This window comes from Xenopus laevis, chromosome 3S, assembly GCF_017654675.1.
Source record: "Xenopus laevis strain J_2021 chromosome 3S, Xenopus_laevis_v10.1, whole genome shotgun sequence".
Classification (NCBI taxonomy): domain Eukaryota; kingdom Metazoa; phylum Chordata; class Amphibia; order Anura; family Pipidae; genus Xenopus; species Xenopus laevis.
In genome coordinates, this window is record NC_054376.1 from 45,725,601 (window position 1) to 45,750,515 (window position 24,915).

At 40.8% G+C, this 24,915-nt stretch overlaps 1 protein-coding gene across 4 annotated transcripts in view; it reads left to right on the top strand.

Moving 5' to 3' along the window:
• cemip.S (cell migration inducing hyaluronidase 1 S homeolog) overlaps positions 1–24,915 on the top strand; it is an 80,421-nt gene that overhangs the window by 43,827 nt on the left and 11,679 nt on the right. For all 4 annotated transcript variants that reach the window (XM_018255331.2, XM_018255336.2, XM_041588244.1 and 1 more), the window contains 10 exons: positions 1,134–1,325; positions 18,145–18,314; positions 19,348–19,557; positions 20,760–20,965; positions 21,688–21,757; positions 22,360–22,488; positions 23,185–23,270; positions 23,866–23,997; positions 24,580–24,615; positions 24,697–24,852. In XM_018255331.2, the coding sequence (XP_018110820.2) occupies positions 1,134–1,325; positions 18,145–18,314; positions 19,348–19,557; positions 20,760–20,965; positions 21,688–21,757; positions 22,360–22,488; positions 23,185–23,270; positions 23,866–23,997; positions 24,580–24,615; positions 24,697–24,852 (1,387 nt within the window). The remainder of the gene's footprint in view (positions 1–1,133; positions 1,326–18,144; positions 18,315–19,347; positions 19,558–20,759; positions 20,966–21,687; positions 21,758–22,359; positions 22,489–23,184; positions 23,271–23,865; positions 23,998–24,579; positions 24,616–24,696; positions 24,853–24,915) is intronic.

Sequence of the window (24,915 nt, forward strand, 5' to 3'; positions counted from 1 at the left end):
TCAGAATATTTAATTGATTGTATTTAGAGAATTATTTCAGCATGATGAAGCTTATATTAAATTTTAATTTTCACTATAGTTGCCCTTTAAAACAGACCCTTACTGCATATAGTGAAGATCTATACACAACAGAATGTATTATAAGTGTCAGGGTGAGACTGCTGCAGGCTCAGTGTGGCAGACTAGAGGGAGAGTGCAGGGATGCATTAAGAGCAGGGGCGTAACTATAGAGGAAGCAGACCCTGCGGCTGCAGGGGGGCCCAGGAGGTATAGGGGCCCCATGAGGCCCTAATTCATATACAATTTCAATAAATATTGGAGAAACAAGTCAACCTCTAAACATTTTGGGGGCCTGAAAAATAATTTGCTGTGGGGCCCAGTAATATCTAGTTACGCCACTGATTAAGAGACAGCTGATGGAGAGCACAGGAGGAGCTTGTAAGGATCTTCACCGATGTAAAGGTTTACTATAAGGGTTTTCTTGCTCCGGTTTTAAAGATTTCTCTGTGGCCCAGGCCCTACTGGACACAGGATTATTGAAGAGGAGTAAGTCATGGTGCCTGTACGAGTTCAGTCTGTTTTTTGGAAAAGTAAAAATCGTTTAAAGTAAAAATCTTTTTACATATTTTTTTCCCTTAACAAAATGGATTTGTAACAGATATTAAATCCATCATGGAATTTTGGGGTGTTATTCTGGGATGTGTATTCTATTCCCTTATTCGATTAAGAGCAGCGAACGTCATGTTTGCCTGCTAGTGCTGAAATCATTGGAATTTTGTCTGTGTATGGGACAAGACTCATCTTTATAATCATATTTGCGGTGGATTAAGCTTTGAAGCATGTATTGTTGTATGTGGTTTTATAACTATTCAAACTCTTCTATGCCTGTGGTTATTCAGTAATATACGCAACATTTGCCACAGTCCTTTCTGCTTTGCCTAGGACCCATGTAAACTCAGTCCTTGCTGGAAATATTTTTTTTTTTTTTATTATATATGGCATGAAAAGCTATATCACCTGCCAAATATTATTAGATAATCCTCCTCTTTTCAGAGACTGTATCCTGATGATGTACAGATTTATGCTTTTGTCTTGGAGCAAAAATGGCTAATGTCTTTTGTATTACTTTCCAGTGAGACCCCGTTTGATAATGTCCATAGACACCAATGTGAATAGCACCATCCTGCATCTGGCAGGCAATGCCCAGTCGTGGAAAGCAGGAGATGTCATTGTTATGGCCAGTACTGATTACTCTATGCACCAGACTGAAGAATTTACTTTGATGCCCTGCAGAGCCTGCTCTCCCAATCAGATCAAAGTGGAAGGTAATCCCTTATTTTCAAGCCATTTTTGTTTCTGTTTTGCAATCAAGTGCCACAGGAAGAGAAGAAGAAATGCTTGTTTGGTATACCAATGCTTTTATAGAAACATAGTCAAATCAGACATACAGTATAATTTTTCCCATTCCTAGTATGAGGGCTAAACAGAGTGCATTTTGTTGGGAAGACTTTAGAAGTGACCATCCATGTCCACCTACTGTATGTCTATAGTCAGAGAAGCTAGTGTCAGTGTATTGTGACACAACTGTAGCAGAACAGAACAAGTGTTTATAGCCAGCTACAGTTAAACATATGAGCACTGACTGGTTAACAGTATTTGCCAGTGCAGCCAACTGATATGAACTTTCCTGAAATGTCAGCAACTATGTCTTGGTACTTCCCACCCTGATTTCTCCCACCTTTAAATTCTGCACTTACTCTGCACCCTAAAGGTGGCCATACACGGGCCAATAAAAGCTGCTGACAGACCGAGTCGGCATCTTATTTGTCCGTGTATGGGGCCCTTCGATGGTCTTCCCTGATCGATATCTGGCTGAAAGTCAGCCAGATGTCAATCGGGCAGGGCTAAAAATCCCGTGGCCCGCATCTGTTCATTGATGCGGTCCAGTGATCTAATAGCCCATATTCCTTTCATTGTGATCCAATCGTTTTGGGCCCAAGGGCCCACAATCGGTGGGCATATTGGAGAGAGATCCGTTTTGTGACCGCCAAATGAATGTAAATGGATCTCTCTGTGTATAGCCACCTTTAGTTTGAAGTTATCTACATTAGTTATTGGGCACCTTTGTGGCTCTGTCATTACCTTACATAAGTTCTCATATTCTGTACAACACTTGCCCAGCACCAGATCATTATGGGCAGATTTATCAAAATGTGAGTTCAGAGCTTAATAAATAAAAACCCACCCATGTTCTATTCATTCTTATGGGTTTTTTAGAACCTTAGTTTTCAAATGGTGGATTCTATCTTTCACACATTGATAAATACAATTCTAAAAATCCCATAGGAGTGAATAGAACATGGGTGAGTTTTGATTTTTATCATTTTGATAAATGTGATAATATATATATATATATATATATATATATATATATATATATATATATATATATATATATATATATATATATTGCAGCACAGTGGTTTTTCTGTCATTTTTTTTGTGGTATATTTGGAAATGTGCAAAGACCCATGGGGTACTTAAGCTGCAGATGAATAGCCTTTTATTTATTGAGCATGCTGCTGTTAATCAACTGTGTGGGGCTATGGAGGTATCCGCAAGTAATGAGGAAAAACAATACTGAAGGCAAATTAATAATATCTGAAGCCCTAGAAATATGACTATGGAATTTTGCTATATTTCTTTTATTTTCATGGGGTATTATTCTAATCAGTCAAAGACTGGAAAATACTGAACCATTGGATATGTGTTTGACAGCATGTTACTAAATACGTTCTTATATAAGCAATTTCTATTTTAGTTAGAAATCTACATTATACACCACAATCCGCTTTAGTTTTAAATAAAATGCCAGATTTATCTCAATCTGTTCCATTTCATACCCTATATATTTGCTATATGAAGCTGTGCAGATGAAGCGACAAAGTTATAACTGGGACATTTTTAGCTATTTAACCATTGACTTGATCACCTTTATCTTTTGGGATCCAAACGCAGTATGGGGTACAGATCTTCACTTTGCTGAGCATTAGCATAATTGTATTCACCCGTCGTGACTGGAAGTGTACGGCCAAAGTAAAGTTTGGAAATTACTCAAAGAAAATAAAGGCTGTTGGGAAAGTGTAACCTTACAAAGAAACAGGGGCAAGGGAATCCAATAAAGCGCAAAGAGAAACAAAAGGTTCAGCCAGAGAGCTATAGAGATTTGGTGTATGAGAAGTCTTGCTAATACAATTTACTGTTATACCAATGAAGCTGTTGTGATGAGAGTGTGTCTACAGCTGGACCCCTATGTGCCAAAGCTATCAGACTTTGTTGCATATAACTGTATGTTCAGTTCATCTCTGTAAGTGACAAAGCAGCTAAATACATTTGACAAAGTCTGAAGGTTAATAGAATTTGCATTCTGTGTGCAGACTAGATATTATACAGGCACATTGGCAAACGGTGTGTTTTTGGTCTGACTTCAGCAATCAGACTAGTAGTAACACATCCAGATCTGTTCTCTAGAACTGGGTGTGCTTTTTCCATAAAACTAGGCAAACTGCTATTTACAGTAAAATGCTTATTCTAATTTGAATCACATCAATCACAGGAAGCAACTGATATTGATACCGTTCTCAGTCTGACCAGTGCAGAGTCTACAGTGAATTAATCCATTAAAAATGCTTGGCGAGTTAGAACCAGTAATTATAATAAAAAAATAGCAAAAAAAAAGGTTATTTCCACCAAAATGAAACTCCAGGTATTAAAATAAAGATGTAATCGAGTGTAACTTGTAACATTAATTGTTAATTAAATATACACAAATATGTCTAAGTTACGCATCTTGTATTAAATACTATTTTTAGTATTCGTTGTAGGGAAAAACGACATTGTTAAATAGGACCATAGAGAACCTAAACAACATTCCCATGCAGTTCATGAGGTGTATGTCACATGCACTTTTTGGTACAATACGCTGAGTTAACCCTGTAAGTTGCCTTTATTCGTGGAAGGGTTTCATTTCAGCATTTCAATGCAGCTGTGCATTGTTCAACAAAGCAATCTGAACTGGCACATTGGCTCTAGGTGCAAATTAAAGGAGAAGGAAAGCAACCAATGCAGTTTATTGCCAATAGGTTAGCCACAACAGTGCAAGCTAGAACACTTTTTATTCTTTAGAATGCTTTTCCATACCTGAGTAAACAGCTCTAGACACTGTCTCTGTTCAGGAAATCACGTGTCATATTTGCTTGCTGTGACATTCCTTTCTTTCTGGGTTTCTCCCTGCTCGCTGATAGCTCTGAGCTCAGTTTAAAGCAGGGAGGAGCAAAACTGAGCATGCTCAGGCCCCAGCCCTGGAGGTTTATGCTGAAAACAGGAAGTCTGATACAGAAGCCCATGTGTACACAATAGAAGGAATGAAATTTGGTGTTTCTTTTGACAGAGGACTCTGAGCAGCATTACTTTTAAGTGTTTACTAGTGTATTTATATAGACCTTTCTGATAAAACTTTCTTAGTTTTAACCTTTCCTTCTCTATTAAAGGTACAAGTGAAACAATGACCCAATTAACTGTGTGCTATTAGAAGAAATTATATATCAAGCCCTTTTTCTTAGGTGCATTCCTATCTTTAATTTTAATTCCAAGATATCAGGTATTTTTCTATATTATAACTGGGTCTTTTTCTTGTAAAGGTAAGCCACAGATAAATGTATACATCTACATGTACAAATATAAGTATGCACTTCTGAATATATAGACGCCTAAGCATAAGTCCTTATAAAACCAAGTAAATAACAGTAAATTAAGTCCTTATATTTAAAGGTAAGCTGAACCCCCCCTCATTACATTGCACTAAAGGAATTTCAATAAATAATTTCATGGCCCTAATGGCGTATATTTGTCCTAATATTTTAGCACTGCTGCTGCCAAGTTATTTAGGGCTAGAGGAAGATTATTTAGTGCACAGCTGTGTAAGTGAAGTTGGAATTGGTTTCAAACCCTCTGGAACAGTGGTTCTTCGTGGCCTCAGAGCTGTGGCTATGGGGGGGGGGGGTAAGCCTGACTATCGGTTAGGGAGATTCCATTGAGATGCTCATGAAATCCCAGCCTGATGATCATATAGTGTGAGATTTGGGTTGAACATTTGTTTGGTGCCCTAGATATTCCTAGAACTATTACTAAATAACTGATACAGCAGTATTTTCATGGGAGAAGAGGGGCCCTGCCAGGAGGGCTGAAATCAAAAAAGTCTAGATTAGAATAATAGATTGTCCCATAATTCTTTTCCTGATTCTACCATAACCAGAATGTTGGTGTTTAACCTTGTAGTGGCGTTTAGGTATTGCTTTTATTTAGGTCTCCAAACAGCATCATATATTTAGTCATGTGCTATATCTTTACTGCAGAACTATGTTCACAGGGATTCCAGAGATATATTATTTGGCAGGATGTTGAAAAATGGAATCTGTCAATCCTCCAAGCCTTTGTGATCACAGGCCATCAGATACCTTTCAGTAGCTGTCCTTCCTGGCATTGCACATTCCTTTGCTAAACAGAAGATTAAGTATAATTTATAGGTTAAAATGTGATTACAAGCTTTGCTCTGTATCAAGAGAAACAGATTAGGCATTTTTAGAATGTTACACTGAAAGAAGTGGAAGCTGAAAGGAGAATGACATACCTGGGTAAAGGAGAAAACGAGCATTTGACAGTTATTGTGAAAGAAAACCAGGGCTTAATCAGTAATTAACATTTCTAAGCCGCAGGGCATACAAAGGAACATATAACATGCATCTTCCATGTAATTGGCATTAGATCATAATCCTTTTGTTCCCAGTAATGCATTCCATATTGTGCAGAACTGCAAGGCATAACCCAAAGCAGCAGAAACCAACCACAAAGTGAACAGCAACAGAGCAAGCAGAGGCACTAGTCTGCCAAACCCCATCGTGTGTCACTTGTTGGCAGATGTTGGCCTGTGACCCTCTATGAATATTTTACACTGAGCCATGAAATTAGAGCATTGTATCCTGACTACAGAATGCAGAACCCCCCTGTAGCACCCCTGGTGGCATTGTTGTTCTGCTCAAGTGCCCTTTCCTGGATTATAATAACAGCTATTTTGGGTCCAAACCCAGTTTTTGACTTGTTCCCCACCACATAACAACAGCCACCTTGCTCCAGTTGCAGAAAGCAATACATTTATGTGTACCTACAAATTTAAGTCTTGGGTTGGGCAATGCATGCCTTAGCCAACCACCTCCACAATTATGGACATGATTCAGACAGTTCAGAAAGGAGTTTGCCATACCATGGTTTTACATCAGAACATCAGATTCAGTCACTTGTCACTTGGGAATAAGAATCCCTTTGGAATATTATTTTCAGTAATGTTCAAAAACCCTAGCGTGGGCTTGTTAAATCTTTATGCTGTGAGTCAGGAATTGGATTTTCTTTATGCATCTGGTGCTGGCTTTGCTTATTAATTTGAGCTTTTTGGCAACTAATCAGCACATTCTGTGGACATTTCAAGGCACTGCTCCATTATGATGTACTGTAGGTATAGAAGGCTAAGGGAAAGTAGGCATAACAGGAGTAATGCAATGATTGTCTGGTTCCTATTTCTGCAGTCTGTGAACACCAGCATTGGTAGCACAGCACCAATATGCAATTGCTCTTGGGCTATGAATTCATTGCACATACACCATAATGAAGTTCAACCATGGTGGGCAATAGGGTTTCCAGCATAATGGGTCACACTCCTGCTCTGTCAAAGTAAATGAAGAAATAAAACAGTAACTTATATAATAACTACATTTATATCCAAATTAAAAACCCATCGGCTACTACAACTCCCAACACCCTCAAGAAACCCTGAGCTCTATAACTTAGCAACTGTTAGAGCAGTAATCCCCAACCAGTAGCATGTGAGCAACATGTTGCTCTTCAACCCCTTAGGTGTTGCTCTCAGTGTCCTCAAACCAGGTGCTAAAGTTTGAAATACAGGCTTGGAAGCAAGTTTTTATTGCATAAAAACTAGGTATATTGCCAAGCAGAGCCTCCTCTAGGCTGTCAGTCACATAGGGGCTACTAAGTAGCCAATCACAGCCCTTATTTGGCACCCCAAGGGACCTTTTCATGCTTGTGTTGCTCCCCAACTCTTTTTACATTTGAATGTGGCTCACGGGTAAGAAGGATTGGGGACCCTTGTGTTAGAGGGTCACAAACAATGGAAACTTCTGTGATGAATAATTGTGCCAGCTTTCCAGACAACATTTTGCAAATTTGTTTCTTAGATGTCGAACAAGAGAACTATAATGCCAGCTGCTACAGATTCTTTTTCTTAGAGACACAACAGTTATATGCCACTAAGCAATTTGTTCCCACATTTTGCAAACTCCTGTTATTATATTTAATCTGATATAGAACTAGTGATGACTCTCGGCACTATTCATACAGGTTGTCAAACAAGGTTAATCCCTATCCTGTAGAGCTTGAATTTTGGTGCCTAAGGGACAATGAAAGTAAGTAAGACATGGGCAGAAGCTCAGATCTATTTATAAGAGCAAAAGCCCCAAATGTTACAAGTCAACCTTAGCTTCACTTACTGAAATGGTTAATCTCCAATGTCTGCATAAGCTTAAACTAAATGTTACAACAATGGCAGCTCCCACCAATATTTGGCTCATATTACCTTCATTCTATCTTTAAATCTCCAAATAATTCTTGCACAGTCTGACATCCCACTCCTAGTACATATATGCTGAGCACATGTAAATTTCCAGGAAGCCGTGCTTTCTGATTCTCTACAAATCTGCTAAGCTTCCCTCCCATCATTTCTTTATTTATATTACTTTGGTCAATATGGTTAAAAGAGCTCTTAGATGTAAGATTAGCAGATTCTGGACTCCCTAAATCTAAAATAAACGTTCACAGCAGCAGGGGAAACTGATTCATTGGCAATATAAAATGAAATCTTATAATGTATTTTCTTTGGTTTGATTTGACATCTTTACGCAATGTATCCATATCTTCTGCGCACTATGTGGGATCTTTTAGGCACAGAAGGAAAGCCAGCAGTAGGAGAGCGTTGAATATGTATGATTATGAGTAACTCGTGGCCCTAAATATGTTGTTAACCATTTCAGGCTAATCCTCCTGACCCACCACAGAACCTGGCATTGAGGGCCCACTGTCACAACAATTAGATTTACTAAATGTATTAAGGTCATATAGATCTATGATGGAAAGAAAATGTTGAAAGAAATTGTCCTTAGCTGGTACTACAACAGGCTTGTCCAGCTCTGCCTATTCTACATCAGAAATATCTGGAGGGCCACATATTATATTTTACGACACTGCAATGACAGTCTTGAAGCTGGAAAGTCCATACTGTTGTATGTAATGATTCACATAGTCTTCTCACAGTGCATGTATAAGGTATACTGTAATTGTAGCAACTTCTCTTGGGTTGTGTAGATCCATTGGTTGAGAAAAAAGGAACAAGGCAGAAAGCTTAGGTAGACCCCAGCATCATATCATTGGGGCTCATTTATCAACACTGGGCAAATTTTATCCATGGGCAGTAACCCATGACAACCTATCAAATTGTTGCATTCATTGTTTTACCTGCAGCTGGCTTAAAAAAACTATTTATTGATTGGTTGCTATGAGGAACTGCCATGGGAAAAGTTTAACAGAGTTGATAAATGTGCAGCATTGTGTCTTCTTCACCATAAAGCTTGTAGATTTGGCTGGGGACACCGTGTTTGGGAATAATTTCACTAGGAAGGCAAAAAATAACACACAGTTCTAATAAAGAGACAGTTTGAGAACAGAAGTAAAATGATTGTGTCTTGCATAATACAATATATATGAAAAAACTGGGAAATGTGAATGAGAGCATCTGTTAACATTATTGGGGCTTAGTTGAAGAAGACATAGGTGTGATCTGATTCTGATGATGGGTAGTCTAACCCACTGGTCCAGAAGTTCGGCCATCCCTTTTGTATTATCTTACCAGGTGTCAGACAAAAAAAATAAAAAGATGCCCATACATGTATGACTGCACACAACACTGGGTGTATTTACACACCTACGCATAGGGACAGCACTGGACATTTAAAATCAAACTAATTGTGTATGTCTGGGGCATTTACCAGAGTTGGGTTTAAACAGCTTTTGTTCTCCACCGGTCATTTATATATATATATATATATATATATATATATATATATATATATATATATATATATATATATATATATATATATATATATATATATATATGTATATATATGTATTGTGAATATTTTTTCCATTACAAACTTTTATTTATCCAGTGAATGTTGTCACTTTAATGGTCAATATGACTTCCATCACCCTGCCTAAGCTAATCAGTTTGTGGCTTGCTATCCCATTTCACCAACTCTGTATACAGTATGCCAGCTGCATATTCCTCTCTCACGCTATTTCTCAGGATTTCTGCCTCTGTCGCTCCTTGTTTCAATTTAAACTTCTCATTTTTCAGTCCTGGGCTTTTGCTCCCTTACCCAGATCCATCTCTGGCTGCCTTAGAAATGGAAAATTTTCAGTATTTTTCACTCATATTGTTTATATAGGCGTGTTTCTCCAAGCTCTAAATTAAAGGCATTCCATTTTTAAATATATAATTAAAGGCTTTTTTTTCACTGAATTAAATGTTCTGAAATAACTTTTGCATTTATAAGATGTGCCAAGTCTACAGAAACAGTTTATATATAGAACACGTGCAGTGGATGCCTGGCATTCTTTGCAGAGACTGCTACTTTGCATGACCCGGGTTTGTTTCAAATTAAAAGCTGACAGGCCACTTACCCTGCTTTCTGGGCTCACTAACCCCTGTTCTGCCATGAGACACCAGATGTGGCTCTTTTTATTTCGGAGGCTATTTTGGCATGTGTTTTTTTTTTTTGTTGGCCTGGATGCAATGGCGTTTGCATTACTGTTGTATTAAAGTTGCTCTCCTTTTACTATGACTTTCACTATAATTACATTGATTGTTCAAAATTTGTAGGCATTGTCTTGGTATACTATTGAGAAATAAGCTCCCCTAACGTAACAGACATGTCACCTCACCTTGATTCTTCAGAAGTCGCCCTGTTTTTAACTGCAGTTACAGTCCAGTACCCCAGTCCTCGCAATTCTCTCCCCTGCCTTTGAAAAGCATTGAAATTGCTCCTGAATTACTACATAAAACAGCTTTGTGCAGAGAGGGCCACACAATTGTGCCATGGCTGGAGTGTAATGGGCGTGGCCAAGATGCAACCCAAACAGAATACTGTATGGAATATTTTCGCTTTAAAACGTGAATGAAAAATGCAGGATCCAACTGGGATATTTTCAACTTCCTTCCAAACTCCAAAAAACATACAGGCATGTTAATTGGCTCTTGATAAACCAGTGTGTGAATGTCATAGGGACTTAGATTGTAAACTCCACTGGGCTGTTCAATGATGTATAATTTCTTTAAAGCGCTGTGGAATATGCAGACACTATAAAAATGAGCGGCAGTGTGAGGCCCGGACTGGCAATCTGTGGGTTCTGGCAAATGCCAGAGGGGCTGCTATAGGGTCCCATAGAAAGTCAGTATTTAGTGGGCTGGTGGGTGCTGTTTGGGCCTCTATGTGGGCTGATTGGGCCTCTGTGTACCTGAAATGCCAGGGCCTATTTTAATTCTCAGTCCGCTGCGACACCATTGCTCCAACAAGTAGCTTTACCACAATAAATGCTCTGGATGAGACCTTCATTCTCAGGGGGTGAGCCCTTGGAATGGTGTGGAGGCAAGGTGTTGTGCAACTATACCTTAATGCAATGCACAATAATTGGGGGGCCAGTGATTCTTGCAATTTAACCATAGAAATTATCTATTGAAGAACATAATCCCAATACAAGTCTAATTACAGATAAGCAGGAACATGTAACATCAGTGGACAGGCATATACTGACAGCACCAATGGTCAGTATAAACCCCACAGGTTAAGAGACAGAATACACAGTGTCTACGGAGGTACACCCAGCTTTCAGTCTTTACCCTTTACCCTACTTCTGAGCAATTAGTGCTCAGGATCCTAATCCCACTCAACATTACTTGGTGGAGACTCCGCTGTTCAACTAAATAGCCTAACTATCTATCACTCCTAGAGTGACCTATTAAGACTATAAATAATTGCACTATAAATAGACATTTATCAGTCCCCTACATAAACAAAGGATAATATTCGTTATGGTCCATTTAACTGGCTGACGCCTTTCACATTTAAAATGCTTTGCAGATAAGTACAATAATCAAAAAATGTTGGAAGTTCAAAAGGAAACCTAGGAATGCATTTCTCTCCAGACATGCTGAGGAGGCTTTGAGTCCCTCCCTAAATGTGGGGGACAATGGAATTCGATGATGTTTTTTTAGCTCGGAAAGTAAGTAAAAGGGACCAGAAGGAATATAAAATGTTAAACGGGTTATGGAAGCAGAGCAGGGACGCTTCTCAGCACTTGATCTTTATATTCATTGTAATTGGATTGATATGTAACTATGTAATCTCATACAGTAGCGTAAAGGGGGTTCTAGGAATACAAACATAATTGGGTTTTGAGTCTCCCTCCCTTGCAGTGGCCCATATGCCACTCATTACTTTTCCAAAGGACCCACCCAAAGTAAGCCAGAGTTATTTCACAGAAGCAATCACAATGCAACCAGTGTATTCTCTGGTAAAAGAGAGTAAAATGTTTTCCTGCATGAGTACAATGTACTTGGGAAAGGGGGAGGGTGCATTTAATATGTAGGTTTTTAAATCATGTTATTTTCCTACAGATGTGCAGTAGACATATGGGCAAAGAACACCTATTATTTCATTCTGTTCTGCGCAGAGAACCCTATATTTTTTGTATGGGGAGATGCCGTACTGCTTTCTCTGAAAGGGGCAAATGAAATGTCCATCATTAAACGTTAAAAGGTGGCCGAATTGGTTGGGGGGCGTGGCCAGCGACGCATGGAGTAAGACGCTGAAGTGTGTGCGCTCCGAGAGAAACCCCTGACTTTACCCTGTAAACCCTCACTATCTGCCTCTATTGCCGCTTACTGCCTTTGTGAAGTACCTGCTGACTGTCCGGTACCGTCAGTCATGGGCAGAATCAACCCTGCAAAAACTCCGGCGCGATCCAAATCTGCAGAGCCGCACCATGCGTCTCCTCAAAATGGCGCCGAGGGGCCTGATACTGTGTGGGAGACGGCGGAGTCGGAACGCGATGCTGTGCAGCCTAGCAAGGTGAGCCTTAATGCAGCGTGTTCCCTCAGTAAATTCGCCAGAACGCCTGAGCAAGACCCCCCACCATCAGATTGCCATTCCATGGCTGCCACTGCAGTATCCTTGGGGGATGCGGTGTGTCCTCAGGTGGAGCCCCCCGCAGAGCCTACTCTGGGGGAAATTATGCAACAACTTGGCTCTATCACGTCTCTGTACTGAATAAGCTCGATGAGCTGAAAACAGACTTTAATATCGTGAAACTGGATGTGCAAAAACTTAGAGAGCGCACTCAAGAGACTGAGAGGCGCATATCAGACCTAGAGGATAGGACTGGGCCATACAGTGCTACTCTGGAGGCTCATGCTCGGCAAATCTCTATCCTACAAGCCAAAACGGATGATTTAGAAAACAGGCTACGGCGGAATAATATCCGCATTGTGGGTATTCCTGAGCGTGCGGAAGGCAAGCAAGTGGAACTTTTTATTGAATCCTGGCTCGCTCATACCTTTGGCAAAAAACCCTTTTCACAATGCTTCATAATTGAACGGGCTCACAGAGTCCCAACGAAAGAGCCTCCCCCGGGGCACCCACCTCGGCCAATCATTGCCCGCATCCTCAATTACAAGGATCGTGATGCGATATTGAGGGAAGCCAGGATCCTTGGTTCCATACAGTACGAGAACCATAGAGTTTCCATATATCCTGATTTTTCTATGGAGGTCCGTAATCAGAGATTGAAATTCAACCAGGTGAAAGATAGACTACGGAAGCTGCAAGTACCATACTCCATGTCCTTCCCTGCCCGTCTACGAGTGGTGAAAGATGACAGAGCCTATTTCTTCACTGCTCCTGAAGAAGCGCGGCGCTGGATTGAAGCAAGTTTCTCTCCACCCTTACCTGCCCAACAGCCGAGAGTTCCACGACCACCAAGTCCTGTGCATCTTGTAACCTAATGTTTGACTCTTCAGTTTTGCTATGCTACCACCTTTATGAGGGAATTCTCCTGCCTCATGTCTCGGAGTGACATCGGCGTCAGAAGCAAAGAAGTCCTACATCGTCCAAAGCCCTGGAACCGGAGAACTACGTTTTGCACCCTTTGGTTCCTCCCCCTGCAGTTATGCTTTATAGTTTTGGGAACGAAACCCGCTCAAGTTGGGGTGGAACGGGTGGGGAGGGGATGTTTTTTGTTTTGCCACTGCTGAACCTTTTTCTGGATGTCGTTGTTCTGGTCCTGCTCGGTTTTACCTATCTGCCCTCGGGCAGTCTCATTCTCTACTATTGGGTTTGCATTCTACTCGGCCTCTACTTCCCCGTGAGTATGCCCTCTCCTTCTCTGCGACTTTCTCACTTTTTTAGACCATGGCGGAGGTAAGACTGTTATCTTGGAACGTTCGGGGACTGGGTAGCCCTATAAAGAGGGGTCTTGTATTTAAGGTGATTCGGAGGGCTAAGCCACATTTGATTCTTCTTCAGGAAACCCACCTTGAAGGAAAAAAGGTCTGTACTCTGCGAAAATCCTGGTTGGGGGCCTGCTATCACTCCACCTACTCCTCCTATGCCAGGGGGGTTTCGATTCTAGTAACTAGGTCCTGTGCATTTACGATGTCTCAAATTGTGACGGATCGCGAGGGTCGATTTATATTGTTAAACTGTTACTTGAATGGGAAAATGTATAATATAATCAATGTATATATTCCTCCCCCTTTTAATGAATCGCTGCTGTCTACCCTAATGGAAAAACTTTTACTATTGCCATTGGCTCCCACCATTTTGATGGGGGACTTCAACTCTGTTATGTCTGAGCCTCTAGACAGACTGAAACCCGGAGTTAGGCCCTCTCCCTCTCTGCCTCGCTGGGCGTCAACCTTCCACTACATTGATTTGTGGAGAGAGAAACACCCGGGGGAAAAGAGATTTACATGCTTTTCTGCCTCGCACAACACTATGTCACGTATTGATTTGGCCTTTGGGTCCCCTGAGATTCTGATACAAACAACCCAGGTTGACATACTTCCGGGGGGAATCTCAGACCACTCCCCGGTATTACTTCAGATTGAAACATCCCCGCTTCCTAGTGATAGACTATGGAAACTCAATAGGTACTGGCTCCAGCAGGAGGGCGTAACCGAGGCAGTAGACGGAGAGATCGAATCCTTTCTTGAGCTCAACAGTACTTCTGTTAATCCCCAAACTCTGTGGGATTCGCTGAAGGCCTATATTCGAGGGCAGTATATCCTACAAATCAAGTCCCATAACAGAGAAAGTCAGCGTGAAATTGATAGGCTAGAGGCTCGGGCACTAACTGCGGAACAGGTATTTACTCAGGGCCCCAACCCGCAAACGAAACATGACTGGGTTACTGCCCAAACAGCTTTACGTACTAAACAGCTGATGCAGGTCAGAAAATCACAACTTTACTTAAAGTCCAACGTATTTGCCACAGGTGACAAAAATGGTAAATTATTGGCCCTGCTGTCCAGGGAATTAACCCCCTTGACAAGCATCCCTGCTATTTGTGACAGCAGCGACTCTTTAGTAACTGATCCGATTGCGATTAACAGGGTGTTTAAAGAATATTACTCTGACTTGTACTCCTCCCGCATAACGCATTCCGCCCCACAGATCCAATCTTATCTATGTAACATCCCCTTACCCAGTTTGTCGCAGGGCGATTCAGACATACTTGAGGCACCAATTACTGACCTAGAGCTGAGTGCAGCTATTGCCTCCCTGGCATCGGGAAAATCCCCCGGCCTAGACGGCCTTCACCCCGAGGTATATCATAAACATGAAAAGAAGATGGTACCGCTGCTGACCCCACTATTCAATGGTGTATTGTGTGGGGGTGTCCTGCCTGACACCATGAGTGAGGCTCTAATCACCCTTATCTTGAAACCGGGTAAGGACCCGCATAAGTGTGCTTCCTATAGGCCCATATCTTTGATCAATGCAGACGCAAAACTCCTAGCTAAAATTCTTGCCATTAGATTGAACCAGGTTATCACCAAAATAATATCACCTGATCAAACAGGATTCATTACTGGTAGAACGACAGACATTAATGTCCGTAGGCTATTTACTAATATTGTTGCACCTCATGCTAATGCTGGTCACAGGGTCATTGTTGCGTTGGACAATGAGAAGGCCTTCGACTCCGTCGAATGGCAATATCTCTGGGCCACGATGGAACTCATGGGTCTTGGGCCGCACTTTAGAAACTGGGTGAGAGCCATTTACAGAAACCCTAAAGCTAGGATTAAAACCAACCAAAATGTCTCCTCTCCATTCTCGCTTCTACGGGGTACCAGGCAGGGCTGCCCCCTCTCACCCTTGCTGTTTGCTATCGCAATGGAGCCTCTAGCATCCCTCCTGAAGCACTCAGTGGAGGTTAGGGGTCTGCGGGTGGGGCCCCATACTGAGACGGTGGCGATGTATGCAGACGATACTATTCTGTTTTTGGAAAACCCTTATGATACACTAGATACAGCTCTTGCATTACTAGACACCCATACTACCTACTCTGGTTTGCGGATTAACTGGAACAAATCCATTATATTCCCCATTGATGACTTTATGCTTGACAACACTAGGTACAAGGCCCCCCTCCAATGGTCCTCTTCTTTTAAATACCTGGGCGTTTGGATCCATAAGGACCTGGGAAAATATGTAGAACTTAATTTACAACCACTGTTGTCCACTTTTGAAAATAAAATTAAAGCATGGTGTAGCCTTCCCTTGACACTCCTAGGCCGGATAAATCTATTCAAAATGATTCTATTGCCTAAATTTCTGTATATATTTCGTCAAGCCCCGGTGGCCGTACCCACAAGCTTTTTTCAGAAACTCAGGTCGTTGCTGATCACTTTCTATTGGACTGCCTCCTCCCCTAGAACAGCCCTGACAACGTTACACCATCCAGCTGACATGGGGGGTTGGCTGCCCCCAACTTATTCCTCTATTACCTTGCTTCTAAGTTAGTCAATGTCTGGTGGTGGTGTGCCCCGAACTCGCACAATGCTGCTACTACATTGGAAGCTCAGCTGGTGGGCTCTTATGAGGCCCTAAAAAATTTACTGTATCGCGGTAAAAGAGGAATTAGCGCCACCACCCCACTTATGCTTAGTACGATACAAGTGTGGAAAATAGCCCTACAGTACTTCCCCAAGAAGGAGAATGAATACTCTGGCTGCCTACCCCTATGGTTTAATCCTCATCTCCCCCAGCTGAGAACTATTCCAGATGTCCAACTCTGGGCTAACTGTCATATTAAGTACTTGGGCCAAATCACTGAATTGGGGGAGCTGCTTCCCTTTGACGATCTGAAAGTAAAGTTTCAGTTACCAAATACCATGTTTTTTCGATATCTTCAACTTCGACACGCCTATAGGGCGCAATTTGGAACCACGAAAATTGATACAACACCCAGTCGGCTGGAGGTTTTGGCTTTTGACTTGTCCCTTAGTAAACCAGTTTCACGGTTTTACTCCCTACTAAACACACCTCAGAAACCAGTTTGGCCGAAATTATTCTCTAAATGGTCTATTGATGCTCCTCACCTTACCCCTGATATGTGGGAAGATGTTCTAGACAGTCATATGACTGTGCTGAAAAGTGCAAAAGACAAAATGATTCAATTTAGGTACCTGCATAGAACCTACTTAACACCCCATAGACTGCATCTGATGAACCCCTCCATCCCTGATGTGTGCCCCAGGTGCAGCTCTTCCCCAGCAGATTTTATACATATGGTGTGGAGTTGCCCCTGTGTTGCCATGTTCTGGAAGAGGGTGACAGAAGAAGTTAGCGGGCTCTTGGCTCTTATCATTCCTATGGACCCACTGGTCTTACTCCTAAATCAAGTTGAAGACACGGCCCCCACAGTCGCTGAGAGGGCTTTGTTAAATTTCCTGTTTATTCAAGCAAAACGCTTGATTGCTCTCAAATGGAAGTCCGAGCACCCACCTACAAAAAAGCAATGGATAGCACTGGTGAATGACTCACTGCCCTTATATCAAATCACCTATATGCGTAGAGGTTGCCCCAAGAAGTTTGGAAAGATCTGGTCCCCGTGGCTATCCGATCATATGCCATCATTGCTGCCCCGCATTTAGGGAATCCCCCGCCAACCCCTTGAGTGCACCCCCCCCCTATTTTCTCCTTTCCCCCCTGGTACAGAAACGACAAAATCCAGAACTAGTTGGGTAAATGTTTTGTGTTTAATGTTCCACTGATTTAATTGCAGGAGTGTTATTTATTATTTTATTGCAATGCAGTTTCTGTACCTTGAATCTCAGCTAGGATGTCTGGCTCGTGGATGTGACCACTCTTCTCAACTCCTCCTACTATCGGGCGGGTTGCTCCTGTATGTCCTTGATACCGCATTGTATTTTGACCTTGATTTTTTCTTTTTCTCCTGCCCTTGTCTTTTTTGCTTTATTGTATGTGCTGTATGTCTGTTTACAAAACTTTTCAATAAAAACAACTTTTCAAAAAAAAAAGTGGCCGAATTGGTTAATGTATAATGATTGAAAAATAAAGCACCCCTAAGAGATTCACAAGAAAAACATATAATGCATTTATTCTTAAGCCTTGCATTTTCCCTTTAAAGCTTGCCATTTTTAAAACTACAGTGCAGTTAAAGAAAGTGTGTTTGGACTCCCATGTTTCTTCTGTGTAGAGCCTGGGCAGTCAAAATGCTAGTGGGGCTTTTTTTGTTTCTATTTATTATTGAAATGGTTATGGAAGATCTGTCTAACTCTAACTGATATGTCATTAATTATGTCACGTATTTTGGCATTAATAGGAATTATTAGGCTTATGCTTGCTTAATATAAACAACTTGCTTTTTCTACAGGTAAAGCCAAGTACCTGCACGTCGGTGAGCAAATGGATGGTGTTGATATGAGGGCAGAAGTTGGTCTCCTCAGCAGGAACATAGTAATTTATGGAAAAATGGAGAAGACCTGTTATAACTCTTCGGTTTGCAAATACTTCAACTTTGACACATTTGGAGGCCATCTGAAGGTGTGTAGAATTGATATGATGTGGTCAAACTGTGTCTGAGATGTGTCGCTCTCTCTTATTTACTTATATGGGTAGCAATTAAATTTACAAATAACGTTAAATGCCATAGATGGCATTTTCTTTTATTATTCAGTTTTTCATGGACATCCCCTTTGAGGTTTAGTCCAAGGTCAGTAGAAGATTTCATCTGCACCATCTGGAGTACTATGCTCTTCTATAATAATGGCCTTGGGGTTGGATTTAGTAGACCATATATAGGGGGATTTAATAGAAATGTTAACAGAAAACATATGCGCAGTGCAAACTGTTTGTTTTTTCTTTGTGCAAAAGATTTTCCAATTGGCATATTAGGCTTTATTTCAGTATTGTGAACCTGCAAAGGTATTTAGTGTCTCATCAACCAGAGAGGGAAACTGGGTTTTATTGTTTGTGCCACTTTGCAGTGTATGTAATAAAATATTTTACTGGAAAAGTTGTTTTGTGTGGAAGAAACACCTCTAGGCAAATACAATTCTCAATGTAATAAGTATCTCACAAACAAGATTACACTGCAAAGTTTTACTCTGTTTACAACTTTCAATGAAGTGGGAAATTTATTTCCATCTGGGCCAGCACTTACAAGATATGTCCTCATATATCAGTATAGGCAGGGGGAGAAAACATGTAAGCTCATTATTAATTGTACTTGTATATTTTCTTTCCCAAAGATCTACATATTATATTGATTGTACTGTATCACAGTCCACTGCACCAGTAATGGTGTTAAGTGATTGTTCTTTTCAGTAGAACCCCCATTTTACTTTTTTCAGGGGAACAGAAAAAAATGGTGTAAAATCATGGAAATGTATTATGCATAATATATAGGGGGGGACACAAAACAGCAATGTATAATGAGGGAAAACTTAAAATCAGGGGATGTAAAATTGAGGTTTCACTGTATTTACAGAGGATACTTGAGTGGCTGTTCTTTTACAAACAGTGACACTGTATTGGGAAGGAAACTGTACTTATATTTGGGATTTGCTTGTTACAGGTTAGACGTGGTTTCAAGGCTGTGCATCTTGAAGGAATGGAGGTCAGGCACATGGGGCAGCAGACAATGGGACACTACCCTATCCACTTCCACACCGCTGGCAATGTGGATGAAAAGGGAGGATATTACCCACCCACCTACGTGAAAGATATCTCAATCCATCACACCTTTTCTCGTTGCATCACTGTCCATGGCTCCAATGGGTTACTGGTAGGAAATATCAACAAGTCCTTTTATTTAATTGCAATCTTAATCTATTTAACACTTCTGTCCATAGTGGTGGCATATACCCAAAGGCCTAATATTTATCATTCAAACTGCAGCTTGCCATCTGTAATCATACTGTAACGATGGCTGCAGGTTGCAGGCAATGGAGATAGATTATTGTAAAATATAAGGATATTATAGGTCACCAAGGAGTTTCACGACCATATGGAACTCAGAGGTTAGTTCTAATACCCTCATATTTTCCAACAAGGGGTACTTTATTTATTATAATACACAAGATTTAGTGAGTCATGTGGCAAAAATAACTACTCACCGTTTATAACTGATGACATCACTAGTCACTGTTTATAAGGATATACTGTTATTTACAAGACATCCATGGCTTTTGTGCGTTATCTCCCCTCTGGGCTCGAAACGCGTAGACATGTAGTTAATGGAATAAAGGTCTTTTATGAAAATTAAGACGTGAATGCTTTCTTCTTCTGGATTATATATATTGAATCAGACGCTTGCACTCTGAACCAGTCTTCCATAAGCGTGGGTGCAGGGTCAAAGCTATGGTTCAAGAGGACCCGCAGACCTTGGTTAGTGAACCAAAAATATTTTTATTTTTCAAACTTGTGCATCCAACGTTTCGACCCACATTAGGGCCTATATATCGTGTAATGGATGCCAGCACTCATGAAAAAATAGGAAAAAGAATGCCTGGGTGCAGTCCTCAAAATATCAATATTATATTAGTCCATAGAAGTCGCACTCCCAGGTCTTATCGAAAATTTAAAAGGTTTTTATTGTGCCCACAATTACACACACACACACACACACACACACACACACACACACACACACACACACACACACACACACACTCTTTTCCTGCTGTTCCCAGCTGTTTGGGTGCATTTGCTTTAGATTGACAGTAGTGGGATTAAGGTTAGACAGCAGAGTACATTTCATTTTATGAGACTTCCAGGAAGCAACAGAGCGAGGCAAATATTATTCCCAATAAAACAGCATCTGGCCTGTTAAACTCTTCTATAAAATGAGGAGTAGGATACTTCCAGAATTCTCATTTAGCATTATGGCAAAATGTTATGGCCTGTGATAAAATAAGTGTAACTATTTTTTTTTATTGCTGTCTCTTCTTCTGGAGATTCTAAGATGATCCTTGTGCTTCTGTGCAGGTTAAAGATGTCGTGGGTTATGACAGCCTGGGGCACTGCTTCTTCACAGAAGATGGTCCTGAGGAACGTAACACCTTTGACCACTGTTTAGGCCTTCTTACCAAAGCTGGAACTCTGCTGCCATCAGACAGGGATAATACAATGTGCAAAAGCATCTTGGATGGCTCATACCCAGGATATGTAGCCAGACCCAGGCAGGACTGCAAGTAAGTAGCAATACCCCCCGGTAACTTAACTAAGTGATGTCAGGGTCGGGTGTAGGCTGTGCAGCCGGGCCCGCCCTCGTCAGGAAACAATCTTCTTCAAACCACTGGCCCAAGAGATGCAGGCCCTAATGCAATCGCACCCCCTGCTCCCCTGGTAGTTCCACCACTGATGCCACCTTGGTAAGAAACATAGTGGGTTACAGATTTACAGAACCTCTGTTAATCAACTTTCAGTCCTCCATGCCTAGAAATGGGGAATTTAGGAAGTTCTGTTATAGTGCAGCTAAGATAAGGAATTAAATTACCTATGTTTGTACCTTACTAAAATGAAAGCAGTGAAGCTGCTCCATTTGTTAGAATCTGTTAATTTCCATTTTCCAGTCACGAGTGTATTGGTTTTAATCAGGATTCTGCTCTGCACCCCATACAGTGGCTATTAAGTGTTCTGAAGGCAAAACATAATACCTGTGAGGAGACTGCTGAATACATCCCTCTAAATTTTTCTAGCAATGACTTGTGGCTTCTAGGACAAGATCTGATTTATGAAATACACATATGAGCAGCCATTCCAGGCATGTTATGTTTAAAGGAATACATCAATGCACTGTATATTATGAAATGTATGGTCAATCACCTAATGCACCTTCTTCATAATGAAAAAGCAAAAAGTGCAGAAAGTCTTGTATTTCTATTTAATGCTTTTGTTTTTTGTATATACCTAGTGCTGTCTCCACCTTCTGGATGGCGAACCCCAATAACCATCTAGTCAATTGCTCAGCTGCAGGGTCTGAAGTAAGTAAAACTATTAGAATGTCAGTGATTGTGTAGTTAAACAGTTCTGGGGAGGAAAGTGTCAGCCCTCCAGCTCATATGAAGTTACAGCTCTCATTTTCATCTGACTGAGCATGATGGTATCTGAAAAATGTCAGAAAGTTGCAAGTTCCCCACCTATGGTCTTACAATAGGAAACAAAAGAGCCATTCTTAGTCTTCAGCAATATGAAGGCAGCCATAAAGTGGAGACCCATCTGGAATAGATTTCTGATACGCTGTAGCTTTGGCTCAGGCTCCTGCAGAGTATGGCTCACTGATGCAAGCGAAACATTTCAAGGCATCATTAACCCTCATAATTCTCGCCTTCATCTGTTGCCCACCAGCACTCACTTTTATAGCCAACAAGGTGATAATAAAGCACTAAAATACAATGTATGAAATATATGATTTACAACAGTTTTATTCATATGTTCAGTGCAGTAAATTCTAATCAATGTAATTGAAACAACAGGAATTGTCCCTCCCTTTTCAGTATTAGGATTACAAAGTAAGACAGCCCAGTCAGTGCTCTGATTGAGCCAATGTAAAATCATCTTAGTTTAACTTCTTTTTCCTTTACAGGAAACTGGATTTTGGTTTGTTTTCCATCATGTGCCTACTGGACCGTCTGAAGGATTGTACCCTCCAGGGCACTCCGAACACACCCCACTCGGAAAATTCCTTAACAACAGAGCCCATTCCAACTACAGGGTGAGTGGAAGTCAGGCAAGCACAGGCTCATGCTCTGAGTTCCAGATAACTGGGCAGTGTGTAGCTATAAAGAGGGCTATGCATACCTCCCAACTGTCCTGTTTTCTGAGGGACAGTCCCGATTTTGACTGCTCAGCCCACAGTCCTGAGTTTCTCTTTGATCTCCTGCACCGATGGCAGAAAAAGATACAAAGTTTCTGAAACTTAATTAAAATTAGAGGCCACAACACTGAGCGGCTGCACTTCGATACAATTGCAACAATTCAAGATAAGCAAAGATACTATTGTAATTATTCAAGACAAGCAGGTCTCTTGAGAGAACTGAAACTCACATCTTAAAGGGCAATTTCACCTTTATTATAACACATAAACCATGGATCTAAGACTCCCAGAAATGTATTTAAACTTTCATAAGCTGCCAAATTTTGTCAAATGGACATGGTAATTAGGGGGTGTGGCCATAAAATAAGCATGGTAAAATAAATTTATGTTGCAGCTAATGTTTTTTTCCCTCTTTACATTTTTCAAATGTTGGGAGGTATGGGTTATGTAGCAACATGCAGTAACGCAGAAAAGGCTAAAGATCATTGCTATAGGTCACTGGACTGGGACAGGTAGAGACTGATGTTACCCATACTGCCTGTTCTTGATGTCTGAGAGTTCAGTACTTTATATTTTTATTTTGTACCTGTACAGGCTGGAATGATCATTGACAATGGAGTTAAGACCACTGAAGCCAATGACAGAGACAAGAGACCAATCCTCACAGTGGTTGGATCAAGGTAATGCCTACATGCTATTTTCCTTGGAATTTGTAGATCTCAGCTAACTGACTCAATGTCCTAAGTTTCACCAATGTATTGGCTAAAAAAACTGTAACACAAAGCACTCCTCACATTTCCAGAATTTGGTATATAAGTGTCAAGGCCACCATCAGGTTAGGAGTCCTGCCAGGGATAGTGATCATTGACAGTAATTGAATTTACAATTGAAGTTGTTATAAGGCCAAAGTAAATGACCTGTGTTACATACATGTGTTGTGCATTTATTAACACAAGGTTGCAGGTGAAATTAGAATTTGCATCCAAATTGCTTATAGCACCAGCATTAGTAAATGAGACCCCAAGTCGCATATACAAGGGGCAATGCCACAGTTACATTGAAATACTGAGGTAACCGGCGTACACTACGCAATTATATCATCGCTATACAGATAAATGGAGTCCTTGGTTTATCTGCTTGCAACAAACATTTAAATAGATCATTAATATAATTGCATAATTCACTAGTATGGTTTCATTAAATGAATAAGAGAATATTGCAAAAGCCACTGTGTTTGCCCTGTGGCTAAAACCTGTAGTTCTTATTTCTGTGCAGGTATGGGCCACATCAGGACTCTGATCCCTTCAAGCCAAGAGTACCTGCAAAAATCCAGCATTTTATTGCTTACAAGAACCAAGACCATGGAGCCTGGCTGCGAGGAGGGGATGTTTGGCTGGATAACTGCCAGTGAGTCCTACCATCCCACAGCTTGTGATGTTTATTGTGCCAGCATTCCACATACATCACTGGCCGATGGTGTTTTTCAATAAAGCAGAAAACACAGCATTGGCCAGAAGTTGAGAAAAACATTTCTTCTTGTTTCGTCTACGTCTAGATTCATGTAGTTCTACTGTCTTGGATGTTATAAATGTTCTTTCTTCTGCCAGCTACTATTTGTACCCTTTTGCTTCATATACAGTATATGGGTTTTAATGCTGGGCTCAAGAGTAGAAAATTTCACCACGCTCATACAAGTACTTGTCAGGTGATTGTCTCATGGAAAAGTGGTGGTATGTTTCCAAGTGACAATTCCTGTACAAAAACGTGTGCAAATAAGATCCTTTTTCTGCATATTTGTATTGTCCTTATACATACAAGCCTACCAGACTCTCTGCTGTAGTTATACCTGACCCATCATAGATATTAATAACTGAGCCATGTTACTTCCTTAGCTGTTTGCATTCTTTAATGCACACATGCATTACAGCTTCCGTTAGAAAGTTGCTGTATTCTATTTTTTAAGTGTTAATTCTTGTTTTTTTTTTCCAGATTTTCAGATAATGGCATTGGATTAACACTTGCTAGGTAAATATCACACATTTATCCTAAAGATTGTCCCATAAGATTAGTTTTCTTTTAATCTAATTGAATGTCATTTGCTTCCAGCGGGGGAACTTTTCCAGATGATGACGGATCCAAACAAGAAATTAAAAACAGTATATTTGTGGGTGAGAGTAACAATGTGGGGACAGAAACTGTAGACAACCCAGTTTGGGGACCAGGGGGCATTGACCACAGTGGAAGAACTCTGCCAAGGGGCCAGTAAGTTTTTCAATATTTCTGAAAGGGTTTTTTTCCGTAATTGTAGGAACCACACAAGTCAGT